This window comes from Jaculus jaculus, chromosome 4 (genome assembly GCF_020740685.1).
Source record: "Jaculus jaculus isolate mJacJac1 chromosome 4, mJacJac1.mat.Y.cur, whole genome shotgun sequence".
Lineage (NCBI taxonomy): Eukaryota > Metazoa > Chordata > Mammalia > Rodentia > Dipodidae > Jaculus > Jaculus jaculus.
The window spans coordinates 77,870,553-77,885,869 of NC_059105.1; the positions used below are offsets into that span (position 1 = coordinate 77,870,553).

Here is a 15,317-nt window from a genome sequence, read left to right on the forward strand (position 1 = left end):
CCAGGCTGCTTTGTCGTGGTACCTATGCTGCCATCTTAACCGGAAGTCTAGGCAAAATTTTTCAAAAGACCCTTTTCTTTCTAGAGAAGAAACATGGATAGTTAACCAAACATGAAAACTTATTTTCTGCCCTCAGTTTAATAATATAAGTAAGCTAAATGTAAAATGTGACTATATTTAAATTGCCAGGTTTTTTTTTTTTCCCTGAGATAGATCTCACTCTAGCCCAGGCTGACCCAAAACTCACTCTGTAGTCCCAGGCTGGCATCAAACTCATGCTGATCCTCTTACCTCTGTCTCCAGAGTGTGGGGATTAAAGGCTTGTGTCACCACATCCTGCTTCAACCTACCAGTTTTATGGATGCTGGCAAAACACATAACTCTTGAGTCTAGAAAAAGTATTATTTGTCACACTCATAGCAGCAGCAGCACCTATGGCAGAAGCATCTATGCTGGTTCCTCAAGCCCTGCCTCCCACAGAAGGATGCTCAGGGGGCCAGAGATATGGCACATGCAGTGAACATGGCACTGTGGCTTCTGTGCCATAGGTAAATATTATTGATATTATATTAGACATTATCTTTATTAATAAAAAAGGGAATCTCTGGAGACCCTACTTCTTTTTTTTTTTAATTTTAAATACAGTGTATTTTCCAGCTTCCCGTCTTTACACCAGAATAAAGTATTGACACAAGAGATTATTGCCTGCCAGTGTTTGATTTCCTAGGTTAGTCTTTGAAGCAAACACCCGTTGTTTTCTCAGTCCAAATAAGCTTGAGTCCTTCAGCATACCTTTGAATAGTCCAAGAGGGCTACAGATGGCGAACTTAAATTAGTTTTTCATCTGGGTGTTCCCAGCACTAGTTTATAATCAAACTCAGCACCTGAGGCAGTGGGAGGATTGATAAGAGCTTGTGAGTAGCCAGTATTACAATGTGAGGTTGTCTCCAGAATGGGTGCACCAGGGCCTTTAGCCACTGCAAATGAACTCCAGATGCATGTGCCACCATGTACATGTGGCCTTCGTGGGTTCTAGGGAGTCATACCTTAGGCTTTGCAGGTAAGTGCCTTCACTAAGCCATGTCTCCAGCCAAAAACTGCGTTTCTTGTCAAGCCACTTGGGGTAATCAAGAATCTGGTATGTGTTGTCTTGTGGATCAGTTACAAGACCAGCTGCAAGTTTAGTGCTCTAATCTTATTAACATTTCTATTCTACATGACTTAGTATGTTTAGGGTACATCCTGACAGCTCAGGGTACAGGGCCTCAATCAAGTAGGTTAAATATTTTGAATTCACCCAGTATCATACAGAAGCCTTCCCATCAAAGCCAAGCTGTGGACAGGGAAACAGATGTGTCCAAGCATGAATTCTACAAGCCCTTTTTGTAGTTTAAGTGAGCTTAATTCTATGGAAGCCAAAGTTATTTATTCAAACTATTGAGCCATGCAATTCCATACAATAATGTCTGTGCAGAGCCTTCACAACCTACTGGACCCCTATCCAGGGGTGGCTGGTAAAGCAACTTCATGTTGCGTTAAGGGAGTCCTTCCTTTCAATCTGGTCATGAGTCGCTTGGTTTGCAGACTCTGCACTTGAGCACAGAGAAGCCTGCCGTGTGGGCGCCAGAAGTTCACTCCGTTGCTTTGGTGGCCTCGCCAGCACTGTCTGAAAGCTCTTCCTCAGCCGACTCTTCTTCCTCTAGTAAAGAGCTTCTTGTGACGGCCTTCTGGATAGCTTCCCTCTCTCCTTCGTCCGTACACTTCTGCAGCAGGATCAGCAGCTGTCTCCTGTTGTACTGAATCAGGAACTTCTGACACGTCCTAATGGTACCTCCCACATGTAATGTGTTGAAAAAACATGGATAACGGTGTCCTTTGTTCTCCAAATAAGTGATAAAGGGAAGAGCTGACCATAGGGGCTGGTAGAATTCCTTTCTGCATAGAAGTAGCACTATTCCAGTGTAGGCATTGAGGTATCGAACCGCGAAGCCGACGGAGCAGGCGGCGGCGCCGAAGGTCCCGTGCACCCGGGCGGTCGTGTCCCGGCCGAGGCCGACCAGCACTCGGTCGTCCAGGCTGAGGCGGCAGCGCGAGTCGTCGGACACTACTTCGCAGAGCAGGTACCTGTGCTTGAAGCGCACCATGGCGGCCTGCGCCCTGGAGACCCTACTTCTATTAGATCTTTTATTTGTAATTTAAAGGATGTGTGATATTTTACCTACAATTATTATCTAGGTTGCTATGCACAAATCAAAATAACAAATTCATTCTATTTTTTCTTTTGTAAAAAACGTATTTGATTTATTTTTTATTTGAGAGAGAAAGAAAGGCATGGAGAGAGAGAAAGAGAAAATGGGCATGCCAGGACTTCTAGCCACCACAATGAACAAACTCTAGACACATGTGCCACTTTGTGCATCTGGCTTTATGTGGGTACTGGGGAATCAAACCAGGGTCCTTAGGCTTTGCAGGCAAGTGCCTTAACTTCTGAGTAATCTCTCCAGCCCCAAACTGTTCTTTTCTAAGCAACATTAAAAAATAATTAGAAAATCCACTAGGAAAAATGATATATAATTTACAAAAATATATAAATTATCAAGACATAAATCTAAGAAAATTATAAGCACATTTATCAGAGAACTATAAGATTTTGTTGTGTGACATATGACAAGAAATAACTAAAGTAACAAATGTATATAAGTGGGAAGATTCAATAATGAAAACTCTTGTAAATTCAGTTATTCCAATAATGGTATATTTTAAATATCTTTAAAACATGGAAGAATAGATAAATCAGTAACAAATATATAATTACTGAAATTTATAATATTAAATGTTTTATTTATGAAAGTAAATTAATTAATGTTATTAATTACCTTAAAACAATAAATTTATTTTATCCTAATATCTAGGATCTCAGAGGGTTATGATGATTTTAAATTCCAGGCCAATCACAGGATGATCTTGTCAAAGACAATAGGAATATATACAATTATAGTTATTATAATTATATATTCTATGTATATTGATATATAAATAAATACAATGAAATCCTAACTCTTCTATACCTTACTAGTTTCATCTTCTATGAGTCTTTCCCCTACTATTCTGGGTATATTAGCATTGTTTCCAATTTTTTATGGTGCATGGGATCAATTTTAGGGCCTTAATAATGCAAGACAAAGTGCTCTACCACTGAGCTATATCTACAACCCTCTTTAAGATTCTTAATAATATCATATTTCTTCTCATGTTCAGGGTGTGTACAGTTTCCTCTAGCCCATATGTGTGTGTATACTTATATTGGTCTATGATTAAACATAATAACATAATTTGCTTTGACATTCCTATGTAATCACACTTATAACACATACACATAAACACAAGTATATTTATATGTCATATGCACATTCATATACAATTATTTTAGGTACCTACTCCCCTAACTCAGCATGCTTCTTTTTATACTTATCTCAATCACAATAACTTATGCATATCCATCATATCTGCTGACCCTCTGAAGGACCTTATTTTCTTTACTCATTGCTATGTGTTCAGTACATAGCAAAATTTTAGTAAATGTTTACTTAAAGAATAATGTTCTATATAGATGAGTTAACTTGTAGTCAAGATATATTTGTATTCTTTATTTTATTCTATGCACTTTATGCAGTACTGCTTTCTGGACAAGGTAAAATGGCAAAATATATAGGGCTAATATGTTAGTTTGTTGGTTGGTGTTTTGTTGTTGTTTTTTAACTTTTTTTTCATAGTTGGGGAATATAACCCATTGTCTTGTGATGTAAGTTCCAGTCTCCTTATTGCATGGATGAAAGAAGACAGCAGGGGTGTCTGACTCTCCCTCATGCTAACTGAGTGGAGCTCCAAGAGTATTAGAGAAACCTTCATTCTTTTGAGCAGCCCACAGCATTACTTCTACCTGATTGCTGAGGGCTGAGACTGCTGTTTTGAGTAACTTTATTCCCAGAATTTACCATGTTAATGAGTATGTGTAGAAGTCTCACATACGGGCACGATTGTAAGAAAGGAGAGAGGGAAGGAGGAAGGGAGCAATAGAAGCAGGGTAAAAGGAAAAGAGGGAGGGACAGACAAAGATAAAATATGGAATGTAAGTTCAACTGAGATACCATAAAATAAGCTATCACAGAACAATGAAAACACTCGATCACATAGAATCTACCACTATAACTGAATGCCTAATCCCTTAACATTTCAACATGACACAGTGGTTTTCTGTTAGGCCTTGTTCACAGCTATCCTGGGCCACATGTGATTTGTGGGCCATGGCTTAAACACTCCTATAGGATAAATATTAATTAATGATAAAGTAAAGATTCTCCAGGAAAGAATGATCAATTGCAATTTGTTGTTAAGCCTAGAAAGTGTAGCATCCATTTGTAATGGTAGTAGTGTAGTAAAAACCTTCATAATCCATCCCCACTAGTTCTGCTCACTTCCAATGTTCCAAATCTACAGGAATCAAAAGCTGCAGTGGTAAGATGATAGAGTATATGGAGTTATAAAAAGATGTTCAATACAGGGAAAATTAAGTCAATTTCTCTTTCAACTACAGTCTCCTACTTAGTCCAGTACTATATTAAAGAAGTGAGGATAGGAATCTCATGGTTAGCCTAAGTTAAGTTTCCAGTGTTACATGACACTAGAAATTTTGATTCCTAATTAGCCAACTTTGGCCTAAAAGGTATGATAAAAGTTTGAAAACCCAACAAACAGGGCTTTCATTCAGGTACAGAATGGTAACCTAATCATCTGAATAAACACAAAGGAATGGTGCAGGTAGAACTTAAATTTTTTATGGCCAAATCTCACAGGTAGCATTCATTCAATGTAAGTTACAAAAAATTGCCAATGTTGGGTTGGAAAGATGACTCGGAGGGTAAGAGTACAAGTTTGAGCACCTGAAAGGGCCTGAAACTACCTGAGTTTAATTTTCTAGCACCCATGTAAACAGTTAGGCAAGGCCACTCATATGTGTAATCCCAGTCCTGTGGGACATGCCTATTAGATAATCACTAGGGCTTGAAAAATCCCTTCCCAGGGAAATATGAGTATGGACAATGAAAAGATACACCTGATATTCTCTGCTGGCCTCGGTGCAAAATGCCCACATATGCAGGTATCACCCATATACTACACAAAGACATGCATACACACACACACACACACACACACACACACACACACATACAGCCCTCAATCTGCATCTCAGACTGAACTTTAACTCTGTAGTCCAGGCTACCCTCAAACACACAGCCATTCTCCTACGAAGCCTCTCAAGTGCTGGAATTACACCAGCACCATGTTTAATATTAACCGATTAAGTAGATATTGAATAAGTAGATAAGGAAAGGATTTTAAAAATCAGAAGTTTTTAATTTATTGATTCATTCTGTGCATCACATGTTTTTAAACACTATCTTTTGTATAATAGTAACTTAGTCAAAAGGGCACTGATATTAATTGGCTTTAAACAAAATGAAGATAATGAAAAAGCTTAAGAATTTCAAATCTCTATTTTTAAAGGTTCAATATTTCCTCTAATATTTAGCAGTATAGCTAATACATTGTTTTATAGGTATAGGAAATTATAAAAAGAAACCACATTTATAGTTATTTGCTTTGAGCTTAAGTACAGCACTTTCCTTGTAAAGTGTTAATAATGATATTTAGTATTATTACCAAATATTTAAAGCAAGCTAAATTCTGCATAAGATGAAAAATAAGTCAGTAGCTATGTCTAATGATTCACTCTCTTCAAGGGAAAAATGCTAATTAACTAGAGGAAAAATGCTTTTTTTAAAAAATGAGACTGATGAATTCATAAAAATATTAGATGTACTTAAATCAGCAGTTCATCATATACATTTTTGATTGACTTTATCTGAAGTAAGAACATTGTACTGTCTTATCCCAATAGAACAATATTTGGGAGAGAGTTATCTTATGTTTTTCAACCTGACTTTATTAAATAAATTATTTCTAACCAGTGAACAGTCTGTGTATCTGGCCATAACAGCATAAAACAGTACCTTAAATAGCTATAAAATCATGAATTATTATTTTGTAGTTGCATGGCTGACACAGCTATACAGACACAGCTGTTTTGTATCATATGACACAAATTATTCCAACCATACAGTTACTTGGTAGAGATTATATCTTATAACAGTCATGCCTTAACACTAGCATTATGTTCTTCATATCTCCAACCCATGTTGCCATTATAATGCACAAAAATTATTCATTACTCATCCTTAAAATACAAATCACAAAATAAACTTTAGAAAATAATAACCCATGCATATGAATAAGGAAGTTTGAGAGTGTGAAATAGGGTATCAAATATTCAAAGGACTTCTCTTAGACACAGTAATAACAGCAATAGTATAGGAAGTGGCATTTTTATTAAACTATAGTAATATATTCAATGACAGGAGGTATTTTACTTGGGCTCAAAAAAACATACAGCTCCTTGTCTCTGGCTTTAAATTCTATAAAATACAATTTATTTTGTGAGTATTGTTCTCTATTAATAAATATCTCTTCATTATCACTCTACTAACATATTTTCTAAAAATTCAGATTACATTCCAATACAATAAATGTTCAAAATAAATTGTTGCCTAATAGCTATTTTTATGTCTATTAAAACTAGATGCTTTAAAGTAGTATGGCATATATCATGTAAATTATAATGCTATCAAAAATCAGAAAAATTCTCAGTTAGTATATATCTTCTATCTATACTGATAGGCATCTTGTTGATACTGAGATCAGCCTCTGAGATAATAGAGTGCTATTTATACAAATTTCAGCTTAAGAGTCTTCATTTCTAACAAGCTCAAGTGTGATGTTCTGGCCCATTGACCACTATTCTTTCTCGGACCACACATGAACAGCAAAGTTTCTAGGTGAGTAGATCTCAAATTTGCCTACACAGTACAGTAACCTGGGTTATCTTTTAATTTTTTTTTTTTTTACCGTTTTAACACCCATTTTTGAACATCAAGCAAAGAAAGTTGTATTTGCACATTGAACATGCAGAAACCCCAATAGCAATATACTCTTTAAAATGGGGGAAATAAAGAAATACAGAAAATAATGAGAATTATAGCAATTAAAATACTAGAAAATTTATTATTACAGTGTTTGGAAAAGTTACTAAAATTACAAGGTATTAAGTGACTAGTATAAAGAAGTAACGGTAAAAGAAAACAATGAAGTATGCGTCGATCAAGTATTTGCATACAAGAGTAAAAAAGCAAAGCTGTTTTCTATTTTCAGAAAACTAGGTGAGTAAATTAGTAACTTCAGAGATATAATAATTATGGATGAGTACATGTGCTAAGTCCTGTGCATGGCTCTCATAGAACTTGGGAAATATTAAAACTACAAATATATATGTTTTGGCATTTTATATATATTTTCAAAGTAAGAAGGCTAAAAATAGAACATTCAAGTCCTAAGAATTAAATTTTGATAGCACCAACAATAGCATGAATGGGAATTTAATAAGGACATTTTCTCCTGAGTTTTTTAGCTTCATAGAGAATGTCTATTATTTATGTAAGTTATCCAAAGTATTTGGAATTAAACATCACTAATTAATTGTATTATCTACATTATTAAACAAAATTAACGTTCAATTTCAAATGAAACAATAAATATCAAGCTTTTTCACTTCTCTCCCACATGCCCAATATATTTTAGAAAATTATTGATAACTTTATGAACATGAGGTGTCATTGCTAATTATAGATTATAGAAACAAGTCTATTTTTACAATAATAAATTTATTAAAAACAAGGAGAACGATGCTTACCAAAAGAAGGTGACTCCCTTCCATCTTCCAGTCCTGAATCTCTTTCCCTGTCTCTCTTTCTGTGTTTATGACCACGATGCCTGTGACGCCGATGGCTTTTTCTCCCCCCCAGGGGCACATGAACTCCAATAAAGAGTGTTCGATGACCTTCATTGGGAAGGAAATGTACAAATTAAACTCCCAATTATTCTAGAGTACAGACGATATACATGTTAATGGAAACTCAGTTCACTTCTGCAAATTACTTTTGTGTTTACGATATATAGACTTACTGCTTGATATTATATTTTAGCATAACATTTTAGCATATACATACCTAATTAAGCATACCACAGGTCTACAGTGAAATTAATCTTAATTATTTGGTTATATTTTGGCAACTATCCTTAATTTACTAAATGTCAATAATTTTTCTTTGTCCCTCTCATTGCTTTAATTATACTCTTTTACTTAGAAAAAATTTTCTCCACTAAATTTAACTATTTTATCCCACTGATCTTTTATTACTATTTCTAGTAAAATATATGACACTGAGTGTCCTGTTAGTGGCAAGATTCATTTTTTTAATTTAACTTTCTACCGATGACAACTTGCTCTTTTTTATTACTCTGTTCCCCATAACATTATTTTTTTGTCAACTTCCTCCAAGCCTTATTAATTCCTTTACTGATTCTTCTATTTAACTATTGAACAATGATGATCTCCAGGACTATCTCTAGTCTATAGAAATATCTATATTTAGAATATATTTTAGATACCTAATTCATTCATTAGGTCTTTACCCAAATAAATTAAAAACCTATGTGTACACAACAGATACATGCAAATAATTATAGTAGTTTAATTTATAACTATTCTGACATATTTAATTATAATTATAATATTTTGACATATTTACATTATTAAGTAGCAAAAGGGACATTTAGTATCTAAGAAAGCAAACTACAAACAAATAAAAGACTATTTGTATAAATAAAGTACACATAAAAAACATTTCTATGGGGATAATTCTTTTAAGAAAACAATATAATAGCTTGAAAACTTATGATAAAATGATATTCAAAAGAAATGTTATTAACTTTGTAGAATTGCTCAGCTATTCATATTACTTAGATTGACACTGTTCCTTTGAGAGAACTAAATGAATAATATATTTAGTAGCTATGACTGTATTTTAAATTATGTAATTTTCTCTTTTAAAAAGACAAATAAGACATTTATCCTTATTGAGTGAGTGTCAGAGTAATTCCAAATTTTAACATGATTAGAACCAAGACTGGTTTTCTTTTGATGTCTTCTGAAGTTTAATCTTACCCTAAAGATTTTGACTTAAGCTTTCCTGGCTATATTAGTTAGGCTGGGTTGCCTAACCAAACACTAGTAACAGTGAGGCTTAAACAACGGAAATTAATTTTCTAATGCTGGAAGAAAATCTGATACATATATATATATATATATATATATATATATGTAATATATTATATATAAAGATTAATCTCATAAGTCTGAAAATAATTATATATCAATCTGCTACAAAACCTCAGATTGAACCAAAACAGGCTTTTGTCTGAATGGATCCAGGCAGGGACATGAAAATGGTAACTTATTATAAAATGTCAAATGCACAAAAAGTCCTTTACTGGTTATCTCATTTGTCCTGGTGCTAACCTACTCTCCGTAGGAGAATCTGCTTCTCTTTTTCAGATAGATGTAGAGAGACCCACCCCATCATACCTCAATAAGGCCCCAGCTGAAACTAAGAAAAATTGGCAAAACAAGCAACAGTGCTGTTTTCCTGATGAACCAGATACCAACACAAGGGGGAAGGAGATCAACACAGAGAAAAATCAACTCCTACCAAATCAGAGAGCCAGAGCCCCAGAGGCCCCCAACACCTTATCACTGAAGCAGACCAAAAATGAACTCAACATGGCTCAGGGAAATTTTGCGGAAGAGGGGGCGGAAAGAATGTCAAAACCACATGTTGGGTCATGATATGCAGAGACATTTATCTTACCCATAACTGTGGGCTAACTCCACAATGTATGACCCATATACCTCAACAAGGAGGGGCCAAGGGGGGGGTAGGTCACAGATGAGCCTAATAATGTTACCAAATGGACTGTATTTACTGAATACAAAACTATTTAATTTAAAAAGAATTTTAAAAAACTTTTAAAAAGTCCTTTACTAATAACAAAACGTCAATTTTTTACAACTAAATAAAAGAAGTGAATTAATATCTATATTATCTGTCAAGCTTATCATTGTACTTACTACAACTCTAATAGGATTTAGTAGTAATTAAAAGCATGGTCTAAGTCAAATGCTTGTGCTTTAATTTTGTCTCTACTAGATATATATATATGTAGTCTTAAAAAATATCACTTTTTCTAAGTTAATTATTCATATATAAATGAAAATATTAGTGACTACATCCATTCAGAAAATGTTTTTAATATAACTCTTAAAACAAAAGGTTCAACATAAGCCATATTTCTAGTATCACAATCAACAAATAATTGTACTCAAATCCCTTCAGAGTTTAATTAGATCAATACAGCTCAGGGACTTGGAGACTTAACCAGTTTCTGCCACCCAAATGTTGGGAAAGAGAACATTAGAAAATATAGGTGGTAATATTAGCATCACTTGCGGAAAATACTATCCTCTCAAATTTGGAAGATTGTCTTCTCTCCATGAATTCCCTTCTGGTGGAAACATTCTTCATTTCAGATAGAGATACAGCCTGTCACTATTAGTACTGACTAGATTTGCACACTGCACATACCTACTGAGGGAGAAATAGGAGCAGTTAGTTTTTTATAGGTAGTAAACTAGGGGAAAGACAAAAAATAAATAAATAAATAAAAAGGAAGAGATGTAACCCTGCCTGCCTTGGCATAACTAGAATTCAGCTTCTGATCCAGTCTCATCCCTTAGGGACAGTACTTTTTCCTCAATCTGACATATTTAGGTGTGCTAGCCCAGTTTGGGTCAGTCCCTTGAGTCCAAAAAAAAAAGAGCAATCAGCTCTCTCCCATAGTTACCTAATGGTAAAGCCCACCCCAATAAGCTATAAGAGACTCTTCCCTGTTTCTGTGAGTCCCTCCCCAACCCCAGGCTGTTGCTGGGACAGTGAGGAGGACTTTTTTTTTTTTTTTTTTTTTTTTATTTCTTCTAAGCTGAGAGACCTTTACCAAGTGATCTCTTAACTTCTTTTCTTCTAATGGGAAGGCAAAGGCCTCTGTACTCTCACGCTCCACTTCCCACATGGCTGTGAGCTTGTGCTGCTTTAAGCTCTGGCCCCTTTTCAATTTCCTTGAAACCCCCTTCACCCTTTTCCTCCATTCCCATGCTTAGCTTCCTGCATAGCCTCTCAAATCCTGCCCACGAATTGTATGCTGCTGCCTGTTTCTGAAGACCCATTTTCCCCAAATGAACCTCACAGTAATTTAACTCTCAGAGTCTGTTTCCTCAATTCTTTGATCAAATGGACAAGGATTAAAAAAGATTCACAGGCAAAGGGAAAAAAGCTCTCTGTCCCCCCACACCACCACCAACAAAAAAAGTGCTGTAACACTACCAACAACTGAAGGGAGGTGGGTGGAATAAGGAGGCACAATATATGGCAATATAAGTGTGATTTAAAATAAAATGAAATGATAAATAGTAAAAAAAAAAAAATACAAGAGATAGTAAAGAAAGATCAAGTGGCATGTAGTATATGAGAGGACAAAAAATACAGAAAGAAGAGCAAAATTATAAAGAGGAAAAATGAACAAAAAAGAAGTAAGTGGTACAGCAGCAAGAAGATAATTACAGAAAATTACAACAATAATCCTAGATGTGATGGTGGGTGTTCTCAGTAGCACCATGGGGACTTTCATTGTTTTCTTCTTACCATGAGAAAGTCTTCCTTACCTCCTTCAAATCTTTGTTGATACTTCAATCTCTCAGTGATGCGTATGCTAAATATCTATCTTATACCATATCCTATGAACCCTTAATGCTCATCCTCTTTACTGTAGACCAATGTCATTTAAATAGATATCATTTATTTATTTTGTTCAATATTTAATTTCTAATTTTTCCAAAAAAAATTATAAATGTAAGGAGGCAAGAATTTTTTTTTATTTCTTCACCAATATATTCCAAGTACTTACAGTAGTGCTTGATAGTGAAAGAGACTAGGAGAAAGCTAGCTTGTCTTACACAGTTTCACTTAGAGATTGAGGCCCAGAGAGAACCAGGAGATGCCACCCCACATGCCCCTCACCCTGGCACAAGAACAGGACAATTGGTAGAAATGGAACTCGTGCCTGATCCACAGTCCCTCTGCTGTCTACAGTCTAGCATTCTACCCAGATAGACAGCCCAGGTGAGCTGGCTCTGAGTTCCATCCTCTAAATCTATAAACTAATCAGGTCTTCTCCTTGCATATAAAGGCTGGAGTCCTATATTGCTATTTTTTTTTTCTCTCTCTCTCTCTCTTTGCAGAGCTCTTTCTCTCTGGATTCTCTCTCATCTTTGCTTGGATACATGTGAGTCTAGTATTCCCCCTCTCTCAGCCTGGCTGGGAGAGTAGGGAAAAACATAACACTGTTTCTTGGTATGAGAGAACTTGTCTGCTTGCCTCTGCTTTATACTTTGGGGTAACTTCTGACTTTGACTATATGCATGATTTTCCTCTGGTCTCTGAATCAACCATGTGCATATTCCCTTTACAGTGTAAATCTACCACATGGGTACTCTTACCAACTCGAAGCTTGCTACCTGTGTAATTTCTATAAACTCAAGGTAAACATGAGTGTAACTCTCTTCATTACTCATTTCTTCTCTAAATTTTTTGATCTCTATTTTCTGTTTTTGCTATGTCCACGGTGACCTCGCCTGTGTAGCAAGCAGAGATGCTTCTGTACTGGATGAGAGCTGAGGACAGAGGGCCAACACTCCTCGGAGAGATGCCCCCGGTGACCCCTTGGCAGTCGGTTACTGTAAAGGTTCCTGCTGCCCATGAAGTCACGACGACCAAATTGCTGACGCCAATGTACTGTTTTCTGCGCTCTGTTTCTTTCCTGCTTTCTTCTAGCTGTTTGTCTAAGAACAGCTAATTCAACACTTATTAGTAATCATGCATGCAATCAGAGTACAAGAAACAATCTAAGCATTGAATGTGCCCCTCCTATGATTAGGGCAATGGAGGGAATTTATAACTCTACTAGGAATAAAACATTAACTCTAAAACAGTTTTTAGATGGTGTAGAGTAGAAACAGCTTATGATGTTTTAAAACAATACTGAGCCTGAGAATATAAAAGTAGAAATGTTGATCGGTAGTGTTCATAAGAAGCATGACAGTTCTACAGATAAGGAGTTGTAAAACTTAGGCTTTCCCACCAGGAAACTTCCTGGGGGGTATGTTCAGTACTTGATCAAGGGCTGATAGTAGACTCCTAGAGCTGGAATCTACTTAGTTCCACTCCCCTATGAGGGAGGATATGATGAATTCGGTAATAGATGGGTGAATTATGAAGAAAAAAGGAGGCTATGGCATTCTCTTCCATTTATGGGAACGCTTAGCAAGGAAGCGTAAGCCTTGGTGTTTATACAGTCCTTGGGGTATAAGAAATAAGTAACCTGTTATTCACCTTACACCTTTTACCCTAGTTTCTGTTCGTATAATGTTGTGGTCAATGGTGCGAGACATGCTTCTCAGAAAATGGGTACATTTCCTGCCTGATAAACACTACATGTATGCTTACAATAGAACAATACTTAAGATTGTTTAGATTAATGATTTCTGAGATCACTTGTTGGCTTGCTAAGTTTCCCTGTTCAATCTGTATAAAATCTTCATGAAACCTTCAGTAAATTGCAGCAGCATGTTCAACTTGAGTGTGTCTGTCTGTCATTTCCTCGCCGAATCCCGAGTTCTCCTTGAGCCTTCGCCCTTGTTCTCCCTCGGTCCTGATCTCCCCGAGAGTCAGTCCGCGGCATGTTTTTCCTCTTATTCTCCCTTGAGCCTCATGGTTTGCCCATTGAACTTCCCTCCATTTGAAAGCACCTGGCAAATAGCAAATGCATTCCTTCTAAGTCTCTCTACATGAATACCCAAACTCTATATTCCACATGCTTGAGGCTCTACTTCAGTCTTTCCTTGAAAGCCTCAGTTTAACTTTCCTCTTCATGCTTGTGTCTCTACCCCAGTTTTTGCCCCCCAAAACTCAGTTTCTTTTAAATGGGCCTTATAAACAATACAGAACTTCCACATGAGACCGTGTTTCCTACTTTCCACCTGTTTATAGCTCTGCTCTAGCCTTCTTAGATCCCTATCTTCCTCAAATACACCCCACAATTTGTGGTTTCTCTCTTAAATAAACCCCATGATTTGGGATTATAAGCAATAATTCATTGTTTATTTTTCTTGGGCCTGTCTGTATCAATTCTTTGTTGTATGTAGGACAGAACCCAAACTTGGTTGTTAAAGCTGGGGATCCCTCTTGAACCCCCAAATCCTGCATCAATAGTTGTTGGTGCTCAGTAAATATTTACTGAATATATAAAACTATAGCATAAAGTGGATGGTTTTATGTGAATGGTAGGCATAAACATGCTTTATGTCATCAAACACACTGAGAAAACTTTGGAAGAAAAAGTGATTACTACACATATCAAAGCAGTGGCACAAGTGATAAAAGCATCTACTCCAATGATTAAATGTGTTCCTTCTTTTTAAGCAGACCCACACCTTTCCAGGGCCAACTCATTTTTATCCATTTCTTTTACATATATATAATTATATTTAGAAAGCCTTCTTCAAGTAGGCCTTTGAACAATTAATAAGTTTTCCCAACTGAGTTTTGAGAAGGCAAATTCTTATCTCTAGAAATTTATATAAAATTATAATGATTCCTGAGAAAAATAAATGCAAATAGAATAAGACTATAAGTTGGGTAAAAAATGGCCCCCTCTCACCAGGAACATCAGGATTTTTTTTTAAGTTAAAGAGCCAGGTAAGAGAAAATTTAATTTTTCAAAAAGGAAAAACAAAGGGTTTTTAAAGGTAACATTGCTTCTAAACACAAACCTTGCAAACAGTTTCTGGGTTTTGAAACTCAAGTTGTATAGCTACTACCATGTTGAAAAGAATCAAAACTGTTGTGAATACTTTAAATATATAACAGGTATCACTACTGAAATAATTATTGATGTGGGATGTTCATAACATGGAAGCTATAGAAAATACAATAAGAAACATGGTGAATTTGGTATCTACAGTTAATAGTAACACAAACTAAACTGCCTCCTTTATTTAGCTAGCTTACCATAGGTTAAACTATCTACTCTTACAAAGGACTGTGTGCCTTTTACTGAAATGACTACACAACACAGCTGGCACATAATTATTAAGTTGCTATAGCCATTTAGATGTGTCAATCATGGGGAAAGGT

At 35.8% G+C, this 15,317-nt stretch overlaps 2 protein-coding genes across 6 annotated transcripts in view; both read right to left on the minus strand.

Annotated features, from left to right (window-relative positions):
- Slc4a10 (solute carrier family 4 member 10) overlaps positions 1–15,317 on the minus strand; it is a 362,675-nt gene that overhangs the window by 155,155 nt on the left and 192,203 nt on the right. For all 5 annotated transcript variants that reach the window (XM_004651887.2, XM_004651884.2, XM_004651886.2 and 2 more), the window contains exon 3: positions 7,865–8,011. In XM_004651887.2, the coding sequence (XP_004651944.1) occupies positions 7,865–8,011 (147 nt within the window). The remainder of the gene's footprint in view (positions 1–7,864; positions 8,012–15,317) is intronic.
- LOC105945114 (ribonuclease P/MRP protein subunit POP5-like) lies at positions 1,608–2,144 on the minus strand. Its single transcript, XM_045146886.1, has one exon. The coding sequence runs from the start codon at positions 2,142–2,144 to the stop codon at positions 1,632–1,634; it is 513 nt and encodes a 170-aa protein (XP_045002821.1). The 3' UTR covers positions 1,608–1,631.

What these genes read in the sequence shown, in the direction of transcription:
- LOC105945114 (XM_045146886.1), bottom strand. Translation starts at nt 2,144, where the DNA reads ATGGTGCGCTTCAAGCACAGGTACCTGCTCTGCGAAGTAGTGTCCGAC.